The following is a 27,624-nucleotide window of genomic DNA, read 5'->3' as shown; positions in this document are numbered from 1 at the left end:
CGACGCTCCGAAGAGAGTACGGAGACTGGAAATACAACCGTTTTTAAACGAGAAAATAACCTCATATTCGCATGTTACAATGTGGTGGGGTTAGCCAAAGCACACACAGCCTTTTAAACGATGTTTGCAGAGGTAAGTTCGTGCGGGCGAAACATAAGCGTGTACACTAGTTTGTTTTCCCAGTGACAGTTAGCTGGCTGGCTAGCTTTCAGCAGCTAGCGCCTTAGCTTTAGCCCCACAGGTAAACACATAGCCTGGCAGGGCGGGCGCCGCTCAGCACGGCAGACAGCTTTTCTGTTTTCAGAAAAGCATCTGCTAAGTGGCAGTCAGCCCAGGATTACACAGCTAATACGATGAGCTTAGGATATCCGCACTGTCAACGCCGTGCTTGAATTAGCTCGACACAGGCAATGTCGATAATATGCGTTTAGATTATGAGTAACGTTCCTCAAAGAAGAATTTCTGTATCACAACAAATTCAGGTGAGACGGGCGTCAGCCATTTGGCCGGTTAGCTAGGCACATAGCTAACGTAACAGTTGAGAGAAAGTTGGCTACCTCTTGTTAGCAAGTTTTCACGGGTGGGTTGACAAACTGTACAGGTGTGGGCTACGGAGCTTGCTTATCATTTGACTATCTGAGCTGTTGCTTCGTGTCACTGCTTTCTTTACGTTAGCTAACGTTAGGTAGCAAACAGAAGAAGCGGTGCCAGTTGGTAGGACAATATAACGTTAAATGTTGTGGCATTTTCTTGGCATTCTTGTAGTTTGCAATTAGTCTGGGTGAGTCTGAGGCATCTAGCTAATCCTGGCAATGCACAGCTGTCCGGTGGTGATGTTTTCAGGAGCATTCAATAGTCTTTAGCACTGACTGCCAGTCAGAGTAGCTCGCTACCCTTTTCAGCTACATAAATCTCTCATGACATAGGCTTGAAAATGGCTGTGTGTCTTGAAATATTAATAGGGTGTCTTTAGTCCATGTTATCTATTGACGAAGTAAAGCCATTGTTGTTGGTCAGTGGTTATATGCCTGCGGCTGTTTCTTTTATGGTGGCTAAATGGTCTGCCACTGGGTTCTGATGTGACATTTTGCTTTGTGACCACTCAGTGTGACAGGCCTTTCATAGTGTGACTTGTGATAACATGGTACGTTTGCTACAATTGTGCAGGGATACGGTTTCTCAATACACACTTCTCTACTTACTTCATACATCCCTTAAGCCTATTTTCAATAGATAGACCGTTGTTCATGACATCTGTTGATAAGCAAATAGGCTACACACTCCACCTCACCTGAGTGGCAGGTGACCCAAGATGTGCTCGGCACCTCTCCAGAGGGTTAAGTAGAGGTTTAGCTTTGGTAATGACGCTTTAGCCTGCACTGTACTATTCTACATGTATGACAGAGTGTACTGACTTGTGTGTAATACTCGTGCAGGCCTAAAACTATCTCTTGCCACTACCTCTGTGTAAAAAGTTGCTTTCATATGTAACCTCTAGTCTGAGGTGATAATAGGGCTATATCGGACCATCCCACGACATGTTTAGGCTTTGCACCAGCTTTGGAGTGTCATCTTTAATTAATCCTCAGTGTATTACGGATTAAAGATGCAAGGCTAGGTCCGAGATACTGTGTTAGACGTGGCCCTTCACTTACAGCTTTAATGTCTGTTAGTCTCACTCATTCATCACCATTGTTGTTATCATTATGCCAGGTCGTAACTGAAGCAGTGGCCCTTCTGCTAATAAGCTACTGGCTTCGGTCAGTTCTACTCACCTCCAACGGTTCACCTCTCAGGATTTCGCTGAAGCTTCCAGTGATATTGTGTTTGTTTTAGTCACATTTTCTTTTTTAACTCAGATTTACTTGATGTACAACTACATCCAGCAAGGAATTTGGTTTGCTAACGCAAGCCAACACTAGCAAACTTACAGCAAACATAATTTACTGATTTGATTACATAAACTACCATGATTTCGCAATATTTTGTCATTTGACTTGACAATTGGAATGTATCAACACTGGAATGTATCAACACAAGGTCAGCTGCAAACACTGGCATGACTGTAGCTATGACTGTGGTTTACTACTCTGAGGAAGCGGAGTTCCCCCACATAGCTTGTTGAATTGTAGATCGAGTTGGCTCGTTAAAGGTAGAAGTGAGTATACTGTTTATTCAACCATAGGAACGTAGAGTTATCTCACTGCATTTCAAAAGGCTGTTTCTCTCCAGGCTAAATCTCATTAAGGTGTCTTAATCAAAGCTTGAGGAACATTAAGACTGGCACGCTGCTCACATCAAGCCTGCTTGTCATCTAGTACACCTCTCTCTCCCTGCTTCTGTCACTAGGAGTGGTTGCCCTGTCATAGGAGAGAGGAAGCTTACACCTTTCAAGAGATGGATTAGGATATATTGAGGGTGTTGATGGGAAAGGCTCCCTTCCATTTTCACTCTCTGACGTTTTTATCCGCATTTTAACACCCCATAACTCCCTGTAACACCCCATGTACCCCCCTATGTTACATTTTAACCCACACATCAGGGCTGTGAAAGGTGAGGTTCAGTGTGGACTACTGTCAAAAACCCCTTTCACACATAGAACCCGTAAGATTGACCTCTTAACTTTTCCGGCAGCGCTAGTGGTTACCCCTGTTCACACTATAAGATACTATCCGTAAAATGTGTGTAGAATGCTTTCACACATGACATGACTGTGCCGGATAGGTGAGGCGAGGCCATATGATGCTTAACTCAGATGACATAAAAGGAACAGTTCACCCAAATCTCCAAGTCATTTTTTCAGGTGAGAAATGGTGGTAGAAGGAGTGAATCATTTTGGCCTTGCCCATCCGTCATGCGTGTTTGCTCTCCTGCTATACTTGTTGCTCCACTTTATGTTCATTTGGTTCAGCAAGCATAGCTAAAGGCTTGTTAGTGGGGGATTGCACAGCACAGGTTTAGAATTAGCAAGCAGCTAGATTTGTCCAGGGTCTGCTGTACTGCTGTACTGCTGTACTGACTGCCTTGTATGTAAGTCACCGTGGGCTGTCAGCTATTTGACAGTGGAAATGAGCTGATCACCTTCAGATGACAGACTAGGTCAGGCAGTCTGGTTGGTTGGACTCCAGCCAATATCCTGACAACACCTAACAGACCAGGGCTAGATTTCAACAACATTTTGATGCTGTTTGTCATTGCATACATTTACATATTGTAGCCTCATATTTTCCAGATTAACTAGACTGTAGTTATTCAGCAACTCATGTGACTGCATAACTTTTTTGTTACACATATTTTAACCTATCTTAGTAGATATATTTTATAGAGTGAATCTAACAACAGCCTAAGAATCAGAGGGAATACCCTAGGTGTCTGTCACAGTTGTAGGTTATAGTCCACAAAATACGTAATCTGCTACCTGTAGTTTGGGTGGGATATTCTTGGTAACACATTGAAAATCAAGAACACCCTCATTTACAGTGATAACAAATCAATCCCTCTGTATTAAGTAAATTCTAATCAAAGCAAAGTGATATAACATGATTTAGGCCTAACTAATCATGTTGAATTCTAAGTCAGGCTTAGCAGCAGCATAATGTGACAAAAGAATGTGATTGAGAGACAAAAGTAAACCCAAAGCCCCCCTAGCTAAGATGATAGTTATTTCCACTGTGGTGGCCCTGCTAGATTTAGGATTAGGCTCCATCTCAGTGTATCACCCTGTGTAAAGCCCGATTCCCCCACCGTCAGTCTCTCTCAAGCTTTAGCCACAAATATAACCAGGGCCATTGATATTGGGGCTGTACTTTTTTTCTGAATACTGTGATTGCCGTATGAATTGGGATACATTTGACACAGATTTTCCTGCATAATTTCTTTTTCGCTGTTCAGAAATGTAAAAAAAAAATATGGCAGGGAGAGAAAATTTGCTCAGTCTGAACAACAAAAATATTTTCTTCAACATGCAACATGGTTTATCAGGTAGGAATTCTGCTCAGCACCAAAATTCCTTGTTTAGTAGGCTGACTGAAACGCCTTTCCTTCCGAGAAAAAAATCATATCCGTGTGCAGTCTGTAATTTACAATACTCACTGTTGCGATTTCAGGTTTTTTTTTTTTGTTTAATTGCACAGCTCTAATTGATATGCTCTTTCTCACACTGAGGATTAAAGCTAAGTTATTTCTATTGTGGTGGTCCTAGTGGATTAGGCCAGGATTCTCAGTCATTGCCCTCCCTGCTCACTCTCTCTCTCAGGCATTAACAGTGGATCTCCCACAGGAGAGCTTTAGTGGGCTGAGTTAACCTCTCGCTCATTGACCACACTGACCAGGGTTATAGTTTAGCACTTGTGGACCTGTGCATACGTCACAGAAATAGAAATGTCCACGCCCAAATCTTCCCAGGCGTGTGTGTGTGTGTGTGTGTCTGGATGTGTACCTGCGTAGGTGTGTGTGTGTGCGTGTGTTGGTTTTGTGTGTTGCGCCAAGAGTCAAGTGATAATTCTGTCTCCAAGCCACCGATAAGAGCCTGTGTGTGTGTGTGTGTGTGTGTGTCTGTCTCTGAATGTGTCTGGCGTCAAGGACATCAACTAGTATGCACTTCAAGAATGCAGGACAGGCGTCTTTTATGGCCCCATCATGCATTTAAGAATTTAGATTATGCACAATCCAAGTTTCTCCCAATCATTGTTTGTGTGTGTGAGTGAGAGAGCGAGAGACAGTGGGTGTGTGCTTCAGAGAGCACAGGGAGATCAGAGTGAATGTATTAGCAGACAGTGACGAGCCTGTCTTTTTGATCAAGGGAAATGTTTGTGTGTGTGTCCGTGTGTGTTGAAACTAGAGGAGATGAGCTGTTCTTTGAAGTGCTAGTCTCTGATTACAAAACACTCTGGACAGTCTGGTTTTTGGCTGTGTGAAATTTAATAACGTGATGTGGACGTGCAGATGCTGGATGGATGTCTTTGTGTGTTCCACACTGTATTTTTGTGTCTGAATGTGTATTTTGCTCACAGACTATTGTTACACTCATGCCTGTGCGTCCATTTAATGTGGGTTGCGTAAGGAATTGCATAGAAGTTTATGTGTGCGTGTTCCCGTTGGACTTGGGTGTTGATCACTGGAACAGATGGTCCATGTTTAAAACCCTGTGTAAGCTGTAATGACTCAAGAGTGTCAGTTGTCATCTCTCCTAGAGAGCCAAGCCTCCACCGCCTCGTCACCTCATCACCCAGGCCACAGCCCTACTGATAGGCTCCAGACTCACTGGCCACTCACTGGCACCATTGACGTCAGACCTGACTTCCATTACCCATTTCAATTGCATTCGAATACTTTCTCAGGGATTTAATGAATTTAGCAGGGTGGAGCCTATATGACAGTATTTCCTTTACATAAATTTTGCTACAGTGGCCCGCACATCTGGAAAATTGCCTTCACAGCCAGAAAAATGTAAATGCAATGATAATTCATCATCTAGCTGCATTGCTCAGCACGACCCTCTAACAATAACAATTGCAAATACAGCAAAATTGTCCATATTTCATGATAAAACGATCCAAATAAGAGCCGTTCTTAAACTGCAATACCAATGATCCTGGAATGGGCCCAGGACTGAACCTCAGTATCAGAGCCCCAGCCCTCACATTTACAAAAATATTTACAGGAAACACTGTCATACAATTTGTTCTGAAAAGCACAAATCCTGGCCACTTGCACTGCAAGCAGTCTAAAGAAAATACTCAGAGTAATTTAAAGGGTTTCAATTAATAATTGAGCCAGGTCTGATTTATGTCACTGGCAAGGTCTGCTCTAGGATCTTGCTTACCATGGTAAGCAAGTGGTCGTCCAAGTCTAGGCTGTTCACTGTAGAGGTTCAGTGGCTGGTAGCTACTTCAGGATGATATGGAAAGTCAGGCCTTGTTATCGCATTCTGTTATCGTGTGTGTGTGTCACAGTCACCTGCTAGCATGTAGCCACCTGGTAGTAATGAACGTGTCAATGATGACTGTAATGGGCTGCTGAAAGGCTTTGAACTCTGTCAACAGTGGAGAGCTACTGCAGTTTCTGTGCTTACTGTGACTTAGACAAGTGAAGGTGAAAGGTAAACAGATTAGTTGTGTTATTACAGGTCAAGCAAATGTTGATGAAGGTCTGCATGAACTTCATTAACTTGAAGTTCAAATTGGTTCTCTTGTAAAAGGAGACATTATTGTGCCTGATCACTTTCCTGTGTTATGGCTGAAAGAGAGTTGTCTATGCGTCAGAGAGCTCAGGACATTGTATAGTTCGTTCAAGATAGTCAAAGCTTGTGGTAGGGTACAAAGAGTTATCTGAATAGCCTTCCTTTATATTTCAACCACTCCTAGCTCAACTGTAGGACTAGTCCTCTGCTGTGACCAGCCCTATTCTCTTCCCAGAGTCCTAACCCTACTATTAGAGCTATTGTCCCAGCCAGTGACGGCTTGGGAAAGAGGCCCAGCCAGTTTGGACACATTCTACAGCCCCTACACTGTCTGCTATGCCTCATGTGTTCTAAGTCATGTTCAGAGATGCTATTGTTACTGCTAAGTTAGTATCCCATAGGTTTGAAACCGGTTCTGCTGTCTGTCTCTGGCCTAGACTCTGACAGGGCTTAGCCTGTTTGGCAGGCTGGGGTTATGGGGTTTACCATCAGTCAACAAATGCAGGGTCACTGTGATTGACAGCCATCAGCATCAGGTTTTTAGTTTTTACAGTATGCAGTGTAGTCAGTGGTATTCAACTTGTGTGCTGAGGCATGCTGTGTGGTGTGTTCCTTGGAAGGAGCTCAGTTGTGCCTCTAGATTTTGCTGAAAAGTTTAAAAAATCGATATCAAACAAACCTATTGTACTGAGTTTAGAACTCAGTACATTGTACTTTTGATTGGTTTTGGCAATGCAATTAACAAATTTATAATTAAACATTTTCCGCTAAGATAGCACAGATAGCTAAGATAGCTCCCCCCCCCCCCCCCCCCCTTTTATGAGTATATATGGTGTAGTCCTACATTGGAATTTTTTTGTTTTTTTTGTTTTTGCAATTTGTGTGTTGGGACACCCACTGGTCTCACCTAGCCTACCACGTGAATTCCTAATAAATTGACCCTATTCCTTGACAATAATTTGTCCAACGTCGTTTCTCAACAATAGCCTGCCTGTGTATTGCGGTCATGCTATACATAGTAAGCTCACTGGGCCATGTTTCCAAGTGCGACACAGTTGGCAGCCAGTCTAATGTGTGTCATCCGATTGTCCATAGCTGGCTGTGGCAGAGAGAACAATATGTCAGTATCCTGATGAAGCTCTGTCTATCCCTGTCTGGGTCTATCAGTGGAGCTGCTTATCTAAGGAACTCTAGTATGAATCCAGGGCAGCCGAGATCATCGCCGTTGATGATCAGACACCAGACACCGTGCCTGTCACTACCACTATCTGATGACCCCACAGTCAGAGCGTGAGCTTATATGTGTGTGTGTCTGTCTGTGTCACTCTGTGGGACTTCTCTATGTGTCACCATGGGCTATGTAGATAAAGCTGTTTTTTTCACCTTACCTCATGACGCTGCATATATTATGGTACTTTGCTAAGCTTTGCATGGCCTAGTTTCATTTGTCCAGCCTGCACCTGCTGGAGTGGTGAAGTACCCCTTAGTGGAGCATTGTGGCAGGCTCATCCTTCACAGAGAACCCCCAGTGACACACACACACACTCTCACACACACACACACACACATACAGATATACACACACCTGCACTTGCCTGGAAACTTGCACTTCTTACACTTCTCACAGAATGTATACGAATGCCAACAAAGCTGAACTCACAGTTCATTTTGGCAGCATTGTGGGGTAGTGAGTGGGGAGACCATCCTTCATCGGGAGAACTGGGGTTCAAGTCCCCCATGTCCACAAGCATCGAACCATGCGTAAGTGTTTTTGAGCAAAACACTGAATTCCTAGCAGCTCCAGGGGCTGTTCTGCTGCTGACCCTGCACTTGGATGTTCCTGTGAAGGGGGACAAGTGAAAAGAACATTTCCCTTTGAGGATCAATAAAGTATAACTTTAGCATAATTAGTATTTTTTACAAACACACTGCATTTGATGTCATGATTGAAAATGGAATCCATAGAAAATGTAATGTGAGCGAGTATCAGCTGCCGGCTTGGAGGTCACTCCAGTTTAAAAACCCTCAACTTGTGTTTAGCTGACGCGAGAGGGTATTAGTCCTGCTATCTGTGCCAGTGCTGCTTACGCACTGACAGTTAGCTTTGGCCGGCCAGGCTGGCCTGGCCTGGCCTTCTATGACTCTATAAATATCGAGTGGCTAAAAGTAATATTAGCTTTTTCTGTATTTTCTAAATGAAATAATGGTGCTTGTTGCGTTAGCTTAGCACGTGATTGAACAGAGAATTAGCTAGAGAATTCGATAGCTAGCATTAGCTTGTTAGCTAATATGGTAGGCTGGGCTGGAGAGAATAGGGGTTGCTAGCTGGAAACTAGAGCTTAGTTTCCTGCACTGACAATAACAGGAAACCTGAGGATGTGACACACATGTGCGTACACACACAGTTTTCTCAGTCTTTGTCTCTCATACTCTCTAACAATACAACACCCCATAACGTGTGTCTTATTTTAATACTCTTTTTCCTGTGTTGACATCTGAAGTGTAGAACTGTGATTTTTTTTTTCTGCTCTGAGGAGACGTCATTGTACAATAGCAGCCTGATCATCTTATTTAGTCAGTGTCAGACAGTTGCTTTTGATTTTTATTTTTTCTTCAAAGCAGAATGAGCAGTCGAGCCCAAACAGTTTTATGTGGAAAAGTTATGTTGGTGATGTGGTAATGATCAAACCATCTTTCAGATAGTACATAGGAAATGGACAGAAAAGACAGACACAGAAGTATGAGAGTATAGCATGAACCCAAACCATGCATTGTACTTATCCCCTCCATCGTACTTAACCACAGGGCAACCTATCTTTTGACCAATTCAAATAGATACATTATGCCTTTGTCAATATAAGTCAGCAAGGCTGTACAGCTTAAAATGTAGTCCGTGGAGGATTTAGCCTGTGTGTTTTGTGTGTGTATTCCAGGCCAGTCTGTCCATCTGGGGATGGGGGGGTCTTGGAGTCGTGCTGTTCCTCGTCACCTTTGGACCCTTTGCCATATTCTACCTGGCCTTTTATATCTTCTGCTTCATTGGAGGGTGAGCGGAAGACTTCTAAACCAGACATCATTTCTTTATATAAGCCTGCTCTCTCACAGTAACCACAATATTCTACACAGTAGCCTGATAGAGCAGTTTTTAGCCGTCCTCTTGTTCTCACTTCTGTTTTCCAGGGGCTTTGCGGTCACTCTGCTCTATGGGAAGATCAACTCCGAGAAACACCTGGAAAAGTGCGAGCACTCCTACCTGCCACCCACACAAACTGGTATACTGAAGGTAAACACGCACACACACACACACACACACACACATTCTTGGCAAATGCACACACAGATTCTGACACATGCACTGACACACTAATGGATTGACCTCACCAAAACAAACAAATTCATGAGTTGCTAATCAAGTTCCTTCCTTCATGCACTCAGCCAGCCAGTTACTATGCAGATAATAAAAGTTTTCATTGATTTGATTACACTGCCTCTCTCTGAATCTTTCTGTCCGTCTCTGTCTCTCTCTTTCAGACATTGGATGAAATGAAGCTGGAGCTGAAGCCCATAAAGATTGACAGGAGACTGACTGGCTCCAGCTTCATAGATGAACCACTACAACAGGTATGTGTGAGTGTTTTGTGCAATGAATTGGCAAACTCTTGTACAGTTGGCCCCTGTGTCAGAGCCACATCAGTAGCATAATTGTTAGCCAACTTGATGTTTCTCTGTTTCCCCAGTCAAATTGTGGAAACAGAGAAACATCAAGTTGGATAACATGAGATTAATAAAATTGTCACACACATGACCAGGGTTCAACGTTTAGATCTTTTTCCACCTGCCCATTCAGCTCAGTAGTTTTACTTGCCCCTAGCATGTTTTCATTGGCCCAACAGGCACAAATGAAAACAACTTCTTCATACATTAAGGAATTCATTACTCAAAAATGTTCATAAAATACAATATAACAGAAAAAATAAGATTGATTCATTACTAACTGATAGAAGCTTTTTTTAAATATAACCACCAGGAAAATCTAAACAAAAACCATGTATTTGTCTTGCCAGTACATTAATGGGACCTGATAAGCGGTTGTCAGCTAACTGCTTTGCTAGCTTACAGGATTGGTGCTGACAGCTGCTGTTGTGGGCACTGGTATCTGTTTGCCGTAATCATTTGTGCCTTTATAAAATGAGCAAGCTTGATCCGCCTTACTCTGGAATTGCTGACAAATGGTACAGACTAGGGATGCCCGGTAACGTTTTGTGCTGCCGATCGTCTATGAGCCATATCTGCCGATACCGATCGGCCATACCGATAGTTTTTTTTTTTGTTATAGCAGCTGGTATAGCAGTACTATTATAGGTCTAACAGTTTCCATTTTACATACATTTCATCCATCAAATTGAGTCCTGGTTAAAAAGTATCCACATTTTCTTTTTTTCTACCTCAATATTTACTTGATCATTATGTAAACAAAACCATGTGCGTTCTAGGTAGCGCAACATGATTTAGTGAGATAACCGAAGCACAAGACTCAGACTGTTGCCACTTGCCTGTGTTGTTGAGTCGAGTTAAATAAATGGAGACATCCTCCGAAGATATATATCCGTTTCAGTCTTTGTTTTTGTATAGCCTAAATGAATGTTCTTAAGAGAGAGAGAAATTAGACTTTTCAGTTGCCTCTCCGCTGTTAGGGTCTCGACCAGACGTTAGATCGGGCCCAAAAAAACAAGCCCGACCCTACCTGAGCCCGTGCACGTTCTGTCTGAGCCCGGCACGGCCCGTCCCATTGGCTGCATTTATGGGCCTGAGCCCGGTTTAAAACCGAAATTTTCTTAGTAAGTTAGCTGTTTATAAGTAAACTAATTCCGAGTTGTTTGAATGACAAAAATCTGTTCAGAATTACGTGCGGGATCTTACTGAATAGCCTACTTCCTCTCGCAAAGGACTCGCAAAGCGAGTATGGTGCCGTAGGCAGCGAAAACCTGACACTTACATTTCAAATCGTAACCTTTGATTGACTGGTGGTAAAAACATAATTGACACAAGGAATTAACAATCAGACTTTGCGGATTACAGAGAAATTTGAATGACAGAAATCTGTTCAGAATTACGCACGGGATCCATGGTTATCAACCTGCCTGCGTGCGCACGGCGCCAGAGGAGAGGAGGAGACGCTGTGCCGCTGCTGACTGAGATGTGAATATGTATCGATCACAGTGATTGATACATAAGGTTTAAGGTTATAATACATATATACACCAAATAGCTTTCTCCCCACCCCAATTATAAAAAAAAAAAAAAAAAAAAAAAAAGACGTTATATCTCTGACCACGAGACCGGCCCGGCCCGGGCCCGAGGAATGGAGGGGAAATTCCTACCCGACCCGGCTCAGGTTTGGGCAGAGAATCAAACCTCTGGTCTTGACTGTCGTCCAGTTCAGCACCACGGACAGCGGTGCAGAGTGCAGACCATTATGTAAACAAATGCACATGGCTCACGTGTTTTGCGTCATCGATCGGTTTTTGCAATCGGCGACTATAAAGCATTATCGGAATTCTCCGATCTCATATTTATACCGAATATCGGCCGATTCCGAATGCTGGCCGATCGATCGCGGCATCCCTAGTACAGACTATACAGGATTGACTCATCCAAGGTTTTGATTTGTAATTTGAAGAACCCACTACCATGTCCACTCCACACAACTCTCTGAGTAACTCTGAGGTGGCGTCCAATCTGATTGGTCAGAAAAAGCACTCCACAGAGGATAGTGGGCCAATAGCAGAGGAGAGAGACAAAGATAACAGGATTATCACAGGGTGACAAATAGTAAGACTAGAGACTCTTCGGCCACTGGCCCAATTGGGCCACTGTCTGACCAATCAACTGGCCCAGGTCAACAGTTTACTGGCCCCAGACCATAAGGTAGTCCTTACTGTCATACACTGCATGACCCCTAACCTTTTATGCATTGTGCTCTCATGAAGTGTGTTGCTTGTGTGTGTATGTGTCATTGGATTAGTCTTGACTGACACATCCTGTCATTAACTGACAGAAAGCTGTACTGTTAAGCTGGCAGTGTTGCGTCAAGGCTGTTTCTGTCATGTGGCTCATGCAAAAGGGAAAGACTATTGCAGGCTGGAAAGTAACATTTTCACCCACTGACTGGTGCAGCTCGTGGTGGTGGATTCACAAATTTATCCTGCCAAACAAATATTTAGATAGACCTCCCAAATGATGGTTTTGTTGCCGGTTAAAGTTGCCGACAGGGAAGACAGACTTACCGGCCTTTGCCTGGTGGTTGCTGTTATTTTCCCACCCTGCACTGTGGTTATAGCACTTGTAATAGAAAAAAAGCTTTGAAGGTGTGGTCAGTAAGGCAGCAAGGCAGACAGAGTTAAGTGCAGACACAGCAGTTTGTGATGGTCAGATGACACTGAGTACTCCTCTCGGTATCTCTCTCCACTCCTGAGAATGCAAGCTACAGTCTTTTCAGCAGCATGTGTGCCATGAGCTTCTGCACAGCTATGCATGACACCATGTAACCCCTGTGTTCTGCTCTCTGAAAGAAGTGCGTGATCTTGCTGTTTCTGGCACATTCTCTCAGTCTTTCTCTCATTCTCTTTTTTTCACTCACACCAGTGCTCTCTCTGACACCCATTCACATTCAAACACCCCTTTTTATAACAAAGTTTTCTCTCTCTTTCTGAGGTTTGAGTGGGAAGAGACTTGGATCAGTGTGATTTTCAGTTATGTGATTACTGGTTGTTTGGTGAGGCAAACTTTGGTCCACCTTGTCAGGCCACAGAATCACTTACTTAGATATGATGGAAATGTGGCTCCTGTAGCAGCTGCAAATGGAGAAAATTACATTAAATAATCTGTTGGCTTGATTTAATCATGTGACTCAGCTGCATCCCAATTGTGTGTAACATACTACAGCTAAAGCTTAAATGATTGATTTACCCAGGTTCCCTCAGATCTAATAGCTCAGCAGTCTATTTCTTGTTTGTACCAGACAGTATCACTCAACAAATTGAATTTTCATTCAAAGAAGAGTCCTACTATTTAGCCGTCTTTCAGTCTCACACTGCCCCCCCTCCTTTCCCCCCCTTTCCCTCTCTCCTTCTCCCTCTTTACTCTCTAACACCCTCTATGTTTACATGTCTCTCTGTTAACCTTTCTTTCTTTCTCTTTCCCTCTTCTCTCTCATTCCATCTATCTATCATCACTCCTCTGTCTTCCATCTCCCCCTCTCTCTCTCTCTCTTTCTCTTTCTCTCTCTCTCTCTCCCTCTCTCTCTCTCTTTCTCTCTCTCGCTGCTCTCTCTGTCTTTCTAGGTGATCCAGTTTGCTCTGAGGGACTACATCCAGTACTGGTACTATACTCTGAGCGAGGATGAGTCCTTCTTATTGGAGATCAGACAGACACTGCAGAACGCCCTCGTCCAGTTCTCCACACGGTACTAGACACACACACACAGACACACACACACACACACACACACACACACACACACACACACACTAGGGTTGTCATAGTGACATATCATTACCTAATTGTATGTCAGTGATAACTTGACATTTTTAGTCTTGATATATCACTGTGTGGGCACGTTATAATTGTCAATTCTCATTTCTTCCCTCTCTTTGTGTGTGTGGGTGTGTGTGTGTGTGTATATCTCAAGGTCCAAAGAGGTGGACTGGCAGCCTTACTTCACCACTCGCCTGGTGGACGACTTTGCCACCCACCTACGTGTCTTTCGGAAAGCCCAGGATCGCCTCAGCGACAGAGAGGACAAGCAGAGTACGCGCACACACACACACACACACACACACGCACAAAGGGACATGCTCTCTCTCTCATTCTTGCACTACACATACACTTGCATGTCTTGAATAGTTTCAATTTGCTGTTAACAATGATTGTGTAGTCCTGAACTATATCAGAGGTTAGTGATCATTTGAAGGAATGAAGTTTGATTATGATCATTGTGCAGAAAGATGATGACAATTGTAACATTAGGTTTATGATAAATTCAGATGATAATAATTTTGAAAAAAGTGGTGATGAGAGTGAAGAAGAGTGATATTTGATGAACAGGGGACATAACGGAGGAGCTGGTGGACTCGTTCTTTGAGGCGGAGGTGGAGATGGAGAGGAAGATTTGTCGAGACGTGGTGTGCACCTCGCACAAAGATGAAGAGGGTAAATACGTTTTCCAATTCTCTGTGGCCTTACCTTTCACACTGTCAAACAGAACTGTTTTTACAAAAGTGTTTGTTGCTATAGGTGGTGAAAACTAAACATAAGCTAAGTTTTTGTGTCTGTGTCTGTCAGGTTTCCTTCGGGACTTGTGCGAGTTGCTTTTGTATCTGTTACTACCTCCTGGAGATTTCCACAACAAGAACATGAGATACTTCCTAAGGGTGAGTGGTACATAAGATACATAAACACTCTGTTACACAATATGTTATTTGATCACAACATAGGTGACTTCATTGGGTTGAGTGGCTAATACGATGCGCACTAACACACAGATACAAACATATGCACATGAAATCACAGTCACACAATATGTCATACAACCTGCGTGGGAAATTAAGCTAGCCACCTGCCAGATGCTCCCACTTTGGCAGCCAGCCAGCCAACAATCTATCTAAGAGCATTGTTTCAATTCTAGGCTCTTGGATAGGCTACGCTGTATGCAATACTACAATGGAGCTGCACATTTTTGCATTGTAAATAGTTATGACTACATATAGAATAATAATAATGATAAAACTTTTTATAGCACCTTTTAAAACAAAGTTACAAAGTGCTTTACAGAAACAAGATAAAATCAACACTCAAGCAAACCCGAGGATTGCAGGCTGCGTTCTGGCTCATAAGGGACTATCATGTCAGAAATGTAACTAGGAGTCAGGCCCTGTAAAGCTTTAAACGTTATCAGTAAAATGTTAAAATCAAATCTAAAACTAACAGGCGACCGGTCAGAATCAAAAATCACACCCAAATTTTGGGCAGCCTGCTTGACATTGGTGGACACGCTGCCAAGATTATTCTGGACAATGCTGGTTGAGCTCGAAGGGCCGAATAAAACAATCTCTCAAAACTCTCTTTTTTTTTTTTTATTTATCATTGAGCTGGCGAAAGTTCTGCGACACCCAGCTCATAATATTCACTGTAATGTTTGTGTTGTGTGTGTAGGAAGTGTTGGCGCGAGGCGTGCTGCTTCCTCTGATCAACCAGCTGAGCGACCCAGACTACATCAACCAGTTTGTCATCTGGATGGTGAGATGCGGCACTTATACCCATCCATACCCCTTCCTATCAGCCGTTGTCTGGATTGACCTTTTGTTTAAATAATATAAATACGATACAGCCCAATCCAACTATGGAAACAATCCAAAAAGCAATTAAAATGGGAGAGAAATGTCAATTGGCAATTGTGTGTGTGTGTGTTTGTGTGTTTGTGTGTGTGTAGATACGTGACTCAAGCTGTAATTACGAAGCCTTCATGAACATCCTGAAGCTGACAGACAAGCCTGCTGAGCTGGAGGCCGTCAAGGACAAGGTGCTGGAGGAGCTGCAGTACCTCCGCTCCCTTGACACCGCTGGAGATGGTAGGCCCCCCCCTCTTTCTCTCACACACACGTGCAACTAATCAGACAGACACATGAATAGGGGGGTACAAAGGACATCTGAAGTGTATGGGTAAATGCTTCTCTGTTGCTCCGAATCTAAAATGCACTCCTTTCTCTCCTCCCCTGGTGTCTCTCCCTCTCTTTCTTTCTTTGTACCCCAGACATCAATGTGATCAAGAACCAGATTAACAGTCTTCTGTTTGTGAAGAAGGTGTGTGAGACCAGGATCCAGAGACTACAGTCTGGCAAGGTAAGAACGTTAACTTACTTACTCTGGAGGCACCATCTTTTACCAGCCCTTAACCCTTTGTTAAAAATATACATTAATGAAACTAGCTGCTCCCTTGATTTTAGCTGTGTTAGTTTTGTTACCGTGAGGGTCAAACTGTTCCTGCATAAATATCAACTGTATCTGATCGTCAGATTGCTTAGTTAAATCCCATCTTTATTATAATCTCAAACTCTGAACTGGACTCGACTGGACTGAGAATGCTATTTTATTGTTTCTGCTAAGTGTTCTAGACTTTGCTTATCCTGTCGTTGTGTTGTGTTGTGTTGTGTAGGAGGTGGATGCCTTGAAGCTGGCAGCCAGCTTTGGCAAGCTGTGTATCATCCCACTGGATCACATCCTAGTCCACAACATAGCCCTGCAGTTCTTCATGGGTAATTCTAGGAATGCAACATCACACCCACCACTGATACCAAACATGACTGTAGTCCTCCAGAGGCTTTGATCCTTAACATTTATATTGGTAATCTTTGTAATCCATAACTTATTTCATTTCTCTAGAGCGTATATCCCTCTCATACTTCTCTCATTGGGTGTATTACTTTTCAAAATGTCTCTCACTCCCACATGACCTCGTCAGAGATTATGAAAGGTCACTGCACTTCACAGATCTGATTACGATGGTGTGTGCGTGTGCGTGCGTGCATGGGTGTGTGTGTGTGTGTGTGTGTGTATGTAAATACCCAGGGTGCAAACTAGGAGCCAAGCCAAGTTGCCTCAGATCTGGTGTGTAAAAATTAGCACCAGCCAACAACTTAAACATTGTGGCTGGTCCTCCTATGTATACCAGTCAGCATTTACATTAAATTTACATTTTAGACATTTAGTTGATACTCTTATACAGAATGACATACAAGTCATTCTACAACACCATCAGATGTGTGAAGAGGTGAAACATGGGAGTAAACAGATTTACAGAGCCAGTATTAAATTACGTTTGCCTTTTAGGCATTTAGCTGATCTACAGCAATTAGTAATGAGTGCAGCAGTAGAATAAGCTTCAGTTACAAGATCCCCAGAAATCACAAGCAACCAAAAATACGGAGCACTAAAGTTCAGGACTTTAGTGCGCTTACAGTGTTCCTGTAACCACAGATGAATGAACTAAGAATGAGAGCTAGAAAGGTGGTACAATAGGAGTGAAGGGGAGAAATAGAATGTTGTTTTTTTGTTTGTTTTATTTGGGACCAACTGGTGTGTGTCTGTCAATCCAGACTTCATGCAGGCGGCGGGGGCCCAGGCCGAGCTGTTCTTCTGGCTGACTGTGGAGGGCTACAGAGTGACGGCACAGCAGCAGCTGGAGGTGATGCAGGGCTGGCAGAGGGACGGCAAGAAGCAGCCCAGCGCCACCAAGGGGCTGCTGAAGGCCGCCGCACTGGGTGTTTACGAACAGTACCTCTCTGACAAGGTAGGAAGAGCGTTACGACGCTCACATGTATTGGTTAAGTTAATTATTTCACAGTAATCCAGAAAAAGGCAATTCAGACATCAATGAGATTAAAACTGGAGCCAAGCATCTGTTTCAGTGGCTGAAAAGATCAACTGATTATGCCCATCCCCTATAATCACATGGTAAATTACGTACAAACACAAAATCCTTTTTTCTGGTTTAGTGGACAAATTACTTGCTTTAAAGGTCTGCTTTTTTTAGCCTGTGTGGACTAATCTTGTGTGAAATGATCTACTATCCTCTCTTTTCTCATTCTCCTCTCTGATCTCCCACCACCTCTCCCCTCTTCCCCAACAGGCGTCTCCCAGGGTGCAGGTGGACGAGGCGTCGGTAGTGAAACTGGGGGAGAAGCTGCAGAAAGATGACCCCACGCCAGAAATATTTGATGAAATCCAGAGAAAGGTGTGAAATCTTGTCAGCAGAGCTTAGTTTTTTGTCTGTTTGAATTCTACTTTTGTGCCAATACTTTTAGGGATTTATTTCACCTTTTTGTTTTCAAGACTTCAGGACTTTTTAACCCTTCCCTTTTTACTGGAGATTTCCTGCTTTACAAAACTTTATTTTAGGTTGTTTCTTGCCTTGATCCCATTCCTCTGTTTTGCTCCTATTTTGATTTTTTTTTGTATGTTTATATCTGTGTATGTGTGTGCCCCCCCTCCCAGGTGTATGATATGATGCTGCGTGATGAGCGCTACTACCCTTCCTTCAAGCAGAGTCCTCTCTACGTCCGCATGCTAGCCGAGCTGGACATGCTGAAAGAGCCCAGCTACAGGGGCTCCGATGACGGTGATGGAGGTAGGGGTGTGTGTGTGTGTGTGTGTGTGTGTGTGTGTATACGTTCATGTGCATGGTGTCAATCAACTGAGCAGGGTTTTCATCCATGGGTATCAGTAGCCATAACTGAAAATGTGTGCCACTATTGGCTCAACCTTGTCTTAGCTGTGTGCAGTGCTTGGCTGGTCGACCTTAGCTATTTAGCTGAGTTGCTTGGGGCCGTTACATTTGTCTTGTTAACTTTGTTCGTCTGCCCTTCACTCCATAGAATCCTTCAACGGCTCTCCCACAGGAAGCATAAACCTAGTAAGTGAAGAAATGCCACATGTCTGGCAAAGAGACTGCCGTTGTTTTTGTTGCTCACCATCCAGCAGTGAAGCAGCGCTATACTATGTCATGTTTTACATATTCTGTTATAATATGTTACTTGTGGTTAAGTGGTTGCAACACTTTTGTTGTATACTGGTGTTGATTATGTACAGTTACGAGCTGTTAGTGAAATGTGTGTTTCTTGTGATTTCAGTCTTTGGATGACTTGTCCAACTCCTGCCATGATGAATCTATGCAGCTACATGCCTTCATCTCTGACACAGGTACACACACACACACACACACACACACACAAACACACACACACATTTTGGTGCACTCCCTTTATGAGCATGATTACCATAATACTTAAATGCTTAAAGCAGTCCATTTTAATTCAGTTAATCACTGTGGTACATCTCGCTTGATATTTGGCATGTTTCCCAGACAACTGATTATTGAGCCACAAACATCTGCCATATCTTAAGCTGTCATTTAACAGTCAACACTTGCCCAAAATCTAGCTCTCTCTGGAAAGCTCCTTATTTTAAGCTAATGCTTTACTTTACAACCTAGTACAGTGTTTAGATTTTAGTAGACCTTAAAGCTGTCTTTAGATTCCTCAGTTCCATATATTCTTGCACAAGTGCCAGTGACTCTTAAATGAAGGGCTGTGAATAAATCATTGCCAACTTTTCAAGAATTGAAAAAAAACCAAACAGATTTTTGTTGAAGTTATTTTTTACATTTTGCAAAGGTAAGCTTGGTCACAGGGTTAGGAATTGTGTTTTATATGTGGAAGAAGATGTTAGCCAGCAATTTTGTTTTAAAAACAAAAACAAAAAAAAGATGCAAGCCTTGAAGATTTATGCTGGGCCCTTTATTTTTGTAGTACAGCTTATCATAATTCATAATAGGGTTTGTGATTTCTGATTTTGAAGTGTTGTAACAGCTCGTGTTGAAGAGTGTATGTGTTTGTATACTGGACATGTAGTATCCCCTACTAGCCCTCCCCCTCCCCTCTTTGTTTTTTCCACTAACCTTTTCACCTCCTAGCTTCATTCATCTGCATGCATCTGTTCTGTCACTGAACACTGTTCCAGTATTCTTTTATTTCTTTCATTCCATCACCTTTACCATTTTTCTGTTCTTCCTTTTTCCTTCCTCCTCCCTCCCTTGCTTTTCTTGTCATTCTGTCACATTTTCCTCCCTTTTTGTTTTTCATGTTTCCACACCCTTTGTTCTATATTTTCTCTTGCTCGCTCTCTTTCTTCTCCACACTTTCCACCTGCGCTTGCTTTTCTTTCTTTTCCTTTCTCTCTTCTGCTTTCCATGGCCCATGCCCTCCTCTTCTACTCCTCCCCCACACCCTCCACCCCCCCCCAACCACCACCACCCCACCAACCACCACCACCTCCTGACTCCCTGCGGTTGAATTGCCGGGTGGGATAGCTGATGCTTGTCTCCCCGGCTTCTGGGGTGCTGCAGGGGTTTGCAACGACCATGGTAAGACCTACGCGCTGTACGCCATCACCGTGTTCAGACGCAGCCATGACGGCAGTGAGGACTGCTGGAAGACCTACCGCCGCTACTCCGACTTCCACGACTTCCACATGAGGATCACTGAACAGGTGTGTGTGTGTGTGTGTGTGTGTGTGTGTGTGTGTGTGTGTGTTAGGAAGAGACATGGTGTATTAGTTGAGAAGTGTGATTATCTTGTGTGTTTGTCTTTAGAAGGCTGCATGGATGTACTGTATGTGTAATGTTGATCAAATGATCGGAAATATTTAAACCTGTATTATACTTCCATGACATACACTTGCATATCAGGTGATCAGAATTTGTGGGTTTTTTTATTGTGTCTGGATCAGTGCTAGTCTCCACCCTTCCCAGAGGAAACTTGGAGACAACAGTAGTGTTTATCCATGCAACAACAACAGCCAATGCACTTGATTGTCTCCATCTGAATGCTGGTTGTGTGTTCTGTGCTAGTTTGAGAACCTGACGTCCATCCTCAAGCTGCCAGGGAAAAAGACCTTCAACAATATGGACCGAGACTTCTTGGAGAAGAGGAAAAAAGACCTCAACGCTTACCTACAGGTAACCGTGAATGTGTTGGTGTTGACTGGTTCCGTTCTGAATGCCTATTTTGTCATGCATCATCTTGTACAGTGTATGCGCCTAACAGTGTGTGTGTGTGTGTGTGTGTGTGTGTGTGTGTGTGTGTGTGTTACAGTTGCTGCTGAACCCAGAGATGGTGAAGGCCTGCCCCACTCTGGTCCCATATGTCTATGACTTCCTAGAGAACAAGGCCTACAGCAAGGGCAAGGGAGACTTTGCACGCAAGGTAAGTTAATGTTTTAAAACAAAAATCACAACGTTTGAATGTCATTAAACTGCCACCAAATTACTGTAGTCTGAATTTAGTGCATGTAGTTAAGATTTTGGTATATATCAAGTAGGTCAAATCACAGACATAATGCAGAAAAGAAAGTGTTCTCTTATCTATTTTTGCACATTTGGATCTCTGGTAACCATAGATCATAAATAGAACCATTTTTGTTTTTTAAGCAATAAGCCATGAGATGCCATGCTTTACAGTGAGAATTTTACAACAGCGAAGAGTTGTAGTTGGGTATGACACGTGATGGCGATAACACACAATGGTAATAAAAAAAAGATTGCAAATGTTAATAATAATTGAAGAAGAAGAAGAATTTTTGTTATTAAATGTTTTTCTTCTGCCAAGCAATGTAGTTCTAGCATGTATGAGTGGGGATTTTCAGTTTCAGTGCATTAATATGTAAATCAACATTTATTTGGTCACAGGTGAGCATATATCAGGTATTTTACAACAGCTTTGAATGTGACCAACTGACGACTGCGACTATCCGTTTTATAAAATGCATTTCCCCTACCGTTCCTCTCCCCCTATCAGATGGACACCTTTGTGAACCCTCTGCGGAGCTCCATGAGGAACGTGTCCAACGCGGTGAAGGCCCTGCCAGACAGCTTGGCTGAAGGCATGACCAAGGTCTCTGACAACATGGGCCGCATGTCAGAAAGGCTGGGCCAGGACATCAAACAGTCCATATTCAAGGTACCACCATCAGATACAGCACATATTGGATACCTAAAGACAGTAAATGTCTATTTTTGCATCAGTTAGTCCTCAGTTTGCATCTGTCTTTTGTTCTAGTTTCATTGCAGAGCAGGAGTGTCTTTTGTTTGATCCTATCCTGGTCTGTTAGTTTTGAACCTATTCACTTGGGTGTGATTATAATGTGTGGACTTCCAATATGGCATAGGCGTTTTCCCTTGTTCACAACTGATTTAACCCTTCCAGGCTCCTAGTGCAACAAAGACTAAGGCTGTATCTATGAAAAGCAGCCAACATGTCTCCAACCAGTCCTCCATTCTCCTAACTGCTCTGCCATGTTAATCCATCCAGCCTCTGACCATCCAGTGTCTTCCCTCTGCTTTCCCAGGTGCCTCCACTCCTCCCCAAGTCCGACATCGACCCAGAACACTGTCGAGTCTCCGCCCAGCTTGATGATAATGTGAGGGTCTATAAAAATAAAAAAAAAGGCATTGTAGTCTAGTTTCTGTAGTGTCTCGTAGAATAAACAAACACTTGCACATCATTTATTTCTTTGTGGCTTTTTTGTAAAATGGACGTCATCAATGGTGTTTGTGTGTATGTGTGTCTGTTTGTCTGTCCAGGTGGACGATAACATCCCGCTGCGGGTGATGCTGCTGCTGATGGACGAGGTGTTTGACCTGAAGGAGAAGAACCAGTGGCTGCGCAGGAACATTAAGAACCTGCTGCAGCAGCTCATCAGGGCCACGTATGGAGACACCATCAACAGGTCAGTGAGAGACACACAAAGTATTTGATCTATATAATCCAGTTCTAAATTGTTTATGTAGTTGACTGCCTGAAGGGGTTCCCCACCCTCCCCCCAAACATGTCACATTCTATACATTATTTCATACACATCCCAAAACTGTTAGTAATCTTGTATAACTTCATTTGGTGTGTGGACAATTATTAGTTTTGAGTGTGAAATTGTCCTCAAAGTAATTTTATCAGGAGTGTTTGAACCCTTGTTACGTTGTGGATGAAAAAACAACCCTGGCCTTAAACCTGCAATAAGCGATTTCAGACCCTATAACCAATCCTGAAACTAACGTGCGCTATGTGGAGATTTCTGTGAGACGTAATGATGTAAACAAATAGCCACACACGCGGGCCAGCTATGTGTTTTCTAAAGCTTGTTGTCATGTTCGGACAGAGCAGTAGCTTTTTTTTTTTTTTTAAACTACCTTGTCTCCTCCCTCGCTGTTTGAAAGCGGCGCTCTCCCCTCCCATCCCTGGAAAAAAATTCTGGTAATGGCGGAATCCATGAAGCGCACAAGTAAACTTGTTCAACTAGTAAACTTACTACCTACCTCTTCACTTGTCATTGTGGGACATGTAACCTTTAGCGGGAGAAAAAAAATGGTAACCGGCAACACTTCTCCGTATGTACGTTTATTTTAGCCATTAGCCTATATGCACTGTTTGTCCTGAATACCTATCAACTGTTCACTCATCCATAGAAGGACTTAATACACTGAAAATCCCCAACTGTATCCCTCACTTATGTTTAAAGCTCCACTAAGCGGTTTTCCGACCACTAGAGGGTGACAGAAACCGCAACACATTTGTAAACACACAGCAAAACTACTGGGCGACGGAAGCCCTTAAAATCTCAATAACACATTACAGCCAAACAATTACAAACATTACAGCCATACAGAGCTACGAGTAATTAGCTTACACACGCAAGACACGCTGACACATTTTTCCTTGGTCTCCACAGGAAAATTGTGGATCATGTGGACTACATGACCTCACCAGAGCAGGTGGCAGACTATGTCAAGAAGTTCAGGTAACTCCTCCCCCTTTCTTGCAAATGTCTCAGTGATTGGTCAGAGGAGTTGTGAGTAACCATCTGTGGCTCCGCCCACTTGTAGGGATTCATACTGGCCCAATGGAATTCTGGCTGAGACGCCGCCACGGCGGGACAAGAGCATCCGCATGAGGACACGAGTAGCCGCCAAGACCAACCTGCTAGGGATCATGCCAGGTGAACACACACACACACATACTTTTGGCTCACCTGCCAAGGGCTGGTGAACTTAAAAAAAATGTACCTGCCAAGAATAATGTTGAAATTAAATCTCACCCTAGTGTTTTTCAGTGCTATTTTGTGTATAAAATCAGCAACTGTGTGAAACATTCAATACAGACAAGAATAGATTGAGTTTTAATTTAAAGCTTGGTGGTCAGCAGGGGCAAAGTTAGAGAACAGGCAAAGACCAAAGACTGTATATAACTGAGACATTCAAATGTTGTCGTCTTAAAAAGTTACCGGCCAATGTGGTGGGTGACCCTTACTGATTTATCTACCAAAGACAAATTTTACCGCCATTTGGTGGGTGTGAAATTGAGAACCTACACACACACACGCGCGCACACATACCCACATACACCTTAAAACTCCACTGCATCACTGAAGTATTTTGACTTTTCTTATTTGGAACACTCAAGTAATCTTTTTGATAAAACTAAATTTTTTTTTTTTTTTTACAGTACTCGTACTTGCATGTTTCATCATCAGGTGTTAAATAGGTTGCTGGTTAGTTACGATCCCTGGAAATGACAGTCACACAACAAAGCTTACAGATGATAGTTTTCTATAGTTTTCTGTTTTTATAACCTAACCATGTTCAGGAGATGCCCCCTTTTTTTGATCTTAGACAGTCTCTTCATCATCTTTGTCTGTTGCCGTTCGTTTGGTCAGAGATTAGGTGCGCTCACTTTACAACAAGGGTGCTACTATTAAAGCATATTTTTAGCATTTTTGTGACTAATGACAAACTGCTTGACATTAAGACTGTAGAATGATAATGACTGTAGCAATGATTTCTACTGTTATACCGCCCACCACTAGTTATGACTCACTTATTACCTTTCTCTCCCTCAGATGAGCTGAAGCACATCATCGGAGCGGACACCACGAGGAAGGGCATCCTGCGCGTCTTCGACATGTTCCAGCACCAGCCCATGAACCGCCGGCTAGTCTACGTTTTCCTGGAGGGCTTCCTGGAGACCATGTTCCCCCAGTACAAGTTCCCCGAGCTCTTCGTCAAGCTGCACTCCCGCTCGCCGCGCACACACAGATACAACCAGAAACTCAAATCCTGCTCGCTCAAGAGGTGACAGGAGAGGACGGGAGACGGGCTGACTAGAAACACACACACACACACATACACACACAGACAGACAGACACACACGGACTTGAGAGTGAAGAGTGAGAGTCAGGGGCTTGATGTGAAAGTTTAGAGGTGTGTGATTTCTGCTCTTCCACTTCCCTCACCTTCTCTTTTCAGTGTCCCACTCCAACTTTCCAGCTGACTCTTTCTGTCCAGACAGAATTGAATGGTGAACAAGTCTACACTCACACACTCTACCCTCCTCTCACTCTGACACACACACATGCACACACACACAAATCCTCTAATTTGCACCACTGAGACTGAACATGGCAGTCTTTTGTTTTAGTCGATATATTTTTTTTCTCCCCTCCTTTTTTGACTTTTTATCAGAGTATTTAGCTTTAGCTGGGCCAGACAGTGCTGCTTTCTCCTGGTCCAGAAAGCAGACCACAAATACTGTATTGTTTTTAACCTGCAGGAGTAGATAGCATAGACCCACACCTTGCCTTACCTTCCCGCTTCTGTCTGTTGGCTAGTGTAGGCTGGGTTAGCACAGTCTAGCATCTCAGTGAACTGGCCATTCAGCTGTAATCAAATTTACCCTCATGATATAGACACTATATCTGTAACAATTGGTCGAAACTACCCTCTTGTATACATGACATTGTATACATTTTCATTGCAACCAAATATGTCAATAGCACTGGGTTAAGAGGCGCTGTTTTTAAAATGTGACTGAACAAATATGGGTCAAAATAGATGATTTATTGTCCGCATTTTTTTCCTCCAGCCTCAAGGCTTATCTCAAGACATCCTGAGACTTTTTTTTTTTTTTTTACATCATCTATACCGCCCATAATCCTCAAAGAATAGGCCACGCCCCCCCCCTTTAATGCTACTGTCACACCCCCTGACGACCAAAGCTCATGCTGTTCCATACGTGCACTCGTATGATGTCGGGATACCGTGAACATTACTGTGTTTCATATCGTTTTATCATGTGGAAAATGGAAACCAGAATGCAATGTTCACCTTAAATCCCCTAAAAGGTGAGGCTTTGGGCACGGGCTAAATTGTGTTACAGTTGGTCCAGGTGGGAGGCTCAACTCTGGCTGTTAAAGCATACTATCAAGTACGCTTCAAAGAATGTACTCTCTGGTCTAGTCTGTATTTTGCTCGTTTTGAATTTTGCGCGAATGGGTGTGTGCGTCTGTGTGAGTGTGCGCGTGTGTGTTTAGCACGAAGATGCAACCCTCTCCAGTCAGAAACTGTGCCAGTGTGAGCTAGTGAACCAGCCTTAAAACTATATACAGTATATACTGACCAAGAGACGCACGCTAGAGGTAGCTCTCCTTCACACACGACTGAACGTTACAAGGAAAAAAAAAGATAGAGATATGGAGATATATCCCTAGTTAATCACTTTTATTAAGAGAAAATGTCTTTAATTTTGTGCAATATTTTTCTTTAATGCATGTGTATTTGAATAATTGTATACTGAAAAAAGTAAACCATATTGTTTTGAGAAATAGTTGAAAACGTGAAAGAACTCTCCCCAGAAATGTCTTCTTATCCCAACAACTTACATTCCGTTGTTGTAAAAGTACTACGTTTATTTTACAGACTTGTTTTATAAGTCTGAGGTTTGTTTATCTTTTTTGTTTTGTTCTTGTTTTTCACTCTTCCCCCACCCACTCTTGGAGAATCTGTGGTTCGGGTACCGATTCGGCAGTGGCAGGGGTTTTCTGTGTGGCAACCTGGTGACTAGCTCACTCGACTAGTTCAGTGTCGGCCTCGAACAACTACGCTCCGGCTTTTTTTAATTCACGAGTGGCGTTTTATGCATTCGAGCCTGTTCTGTTGACTGTGAACAGATGTGATCTTTGATGTTATGAACCAACAGCGGGAGGGACTGCCCCCTCTCCTCCTGTCCAATGGAATCACAGGAGAGCCGCGTCCTGTGACTAATGGAATCACTGCTAATGAGCACTTACCGTAGCGACTGTGGGAGAGGCTCTCCCATTGGCTGAACGGAGCCCCATTCTGCTGCAGTCATCGGATGGAACTCCCTCGTCTGCTGTGATTTGCTTGCACTGAGCAGCCCTGGTGGACTCTGATTGGCTGAGTTTGAGGACATGAACTCGAACCTCTCTTGCTCTAAAAGGGAGGTGAATATTTTGTCCCCATACTGGAGGAGGTGATGTCACCTTTAACTGTCCGCACACCTGTCCACACAGGAAGGCTTGTCTGTTTTTTAAAATCCCCAGTATATATGAATCTATGATAATGAAAATTGTGCATATCGGTGTACAGTATGTGTCAATAGTGTGCCTAAATGTACTGTCAACTCTATTTTCATATTTTTCTTTATCTTAAAAAAAAAAAAAGAATCAATCAGAATGTCATGGTCATTTTACGCGACTGAAAAGGACTTTAGGGTGTTTTTTGCATCATGCTTATCAAACTCTTCCTTTGGAGCAGCTGTGCTCAGATCAGTATAACACTAATAAAAGGTAACTCAGACTAACTGACCCACAGTGTGTGTGGTGTCTTCAGTGTGTTTGCTTGCTGTATTTGTGATGTTTCTGAAAGATGTGCAGGCCCTTTGGATGGTATATATTTGTTAATAAAAACACTATTGATGTGGCTGATCTTCCTGTAGCTGCATCAAGTGTGCCTTTCCTGGATCTAAAGGTGTCTGTGGGC

The 27,624-nt window shown here is 43.1% G+C and overlaps 1 protein-coding gene across 1 annotated transcript; it reads left to right on the top strand.

Annotated features, from left to right (window-relative positions):
- On the top strand, positions 1 to 27,624 carry snx13 (sorting nexin 13). Its single transcript, XM_071920173.2, has 26 exons — positions 1 to 132; positions 9,115 to 9,227; positions 9,362 to 9,464; positions 9,713 to 9,802; positions 13,525 to 13,646; positions 13,872 to 13,990; positions 14,288 to 14,392; positions 14,525 to 14,613; positions 15,395 to 15,478; positions 15,672 to 15,810; positions 15,993 to 16,081; positions 16,395 to 16,494; positions 17,335 to 17,528; positions 17,868 to 17,972; positions 18,233 to 18,365; positions 18,613 to 18,650; positions 18,868 to 18,937; positions 20,142 to 20,284; positions 20,646 to 20,753; positions 20,890 to 21,000; positions 21,592 to 21,753; positions 22,142 to 22,213; positions 22,377 to 22,522; positions 23,519 to 23,587; positions 23,673 to 23,785; positions 24,686 to 27,624. Exons 1-26 carry the CDS (start codon positions 121 to 123, stop codon positions 24,919 to 24,921), a joined length of 2,865 nt encoding a protein of 954 aa, XP_071776274.1. The 5' UTR covers positions 1 to 120; the 3' UTR covers positions 24,922 to 27,624.

The sequence above is a fragment of the Centroberyx gerrardi genome, chromosome 19 (genome assembly GCF_048128805.1).
Source record: "Centroberyx gerrardi isolate f3 chromosome 19, fCenGer3.hap1.cur.20231027, whole genome shotgun sequence".
In the NCBI taxonomy this organism is placed as follows: Eukaryota; Metazoa; Chordata; class Actinopteri; order Beryciformes; family Berycidae; genus Centroberyx; species Centroberyx gerrardi.
This window is presented reverse-complemented; position numbering and strand designations above follow the sequence as displayed.

Bases quoted from the DNA above. Each gene is read 5' to 3' on its own strand.
- snx13 (XM_071920173.2), top strand. The intron at 14,393-14,524 runs GTAAATACGTTT...TGTGTCTGTCAG, and splicing joins CTCGCACAAAGATGAAGAGG to GTTTCCTTCGGGACTTGTGC. The intron at 17,529-17,867 runs GTAGGAAGAGCG...CTTCCCCAACAG, and splicing joins AACAGTACCTCTCTGACAAG to GCGTCTCCCAGGGTGCAGGT.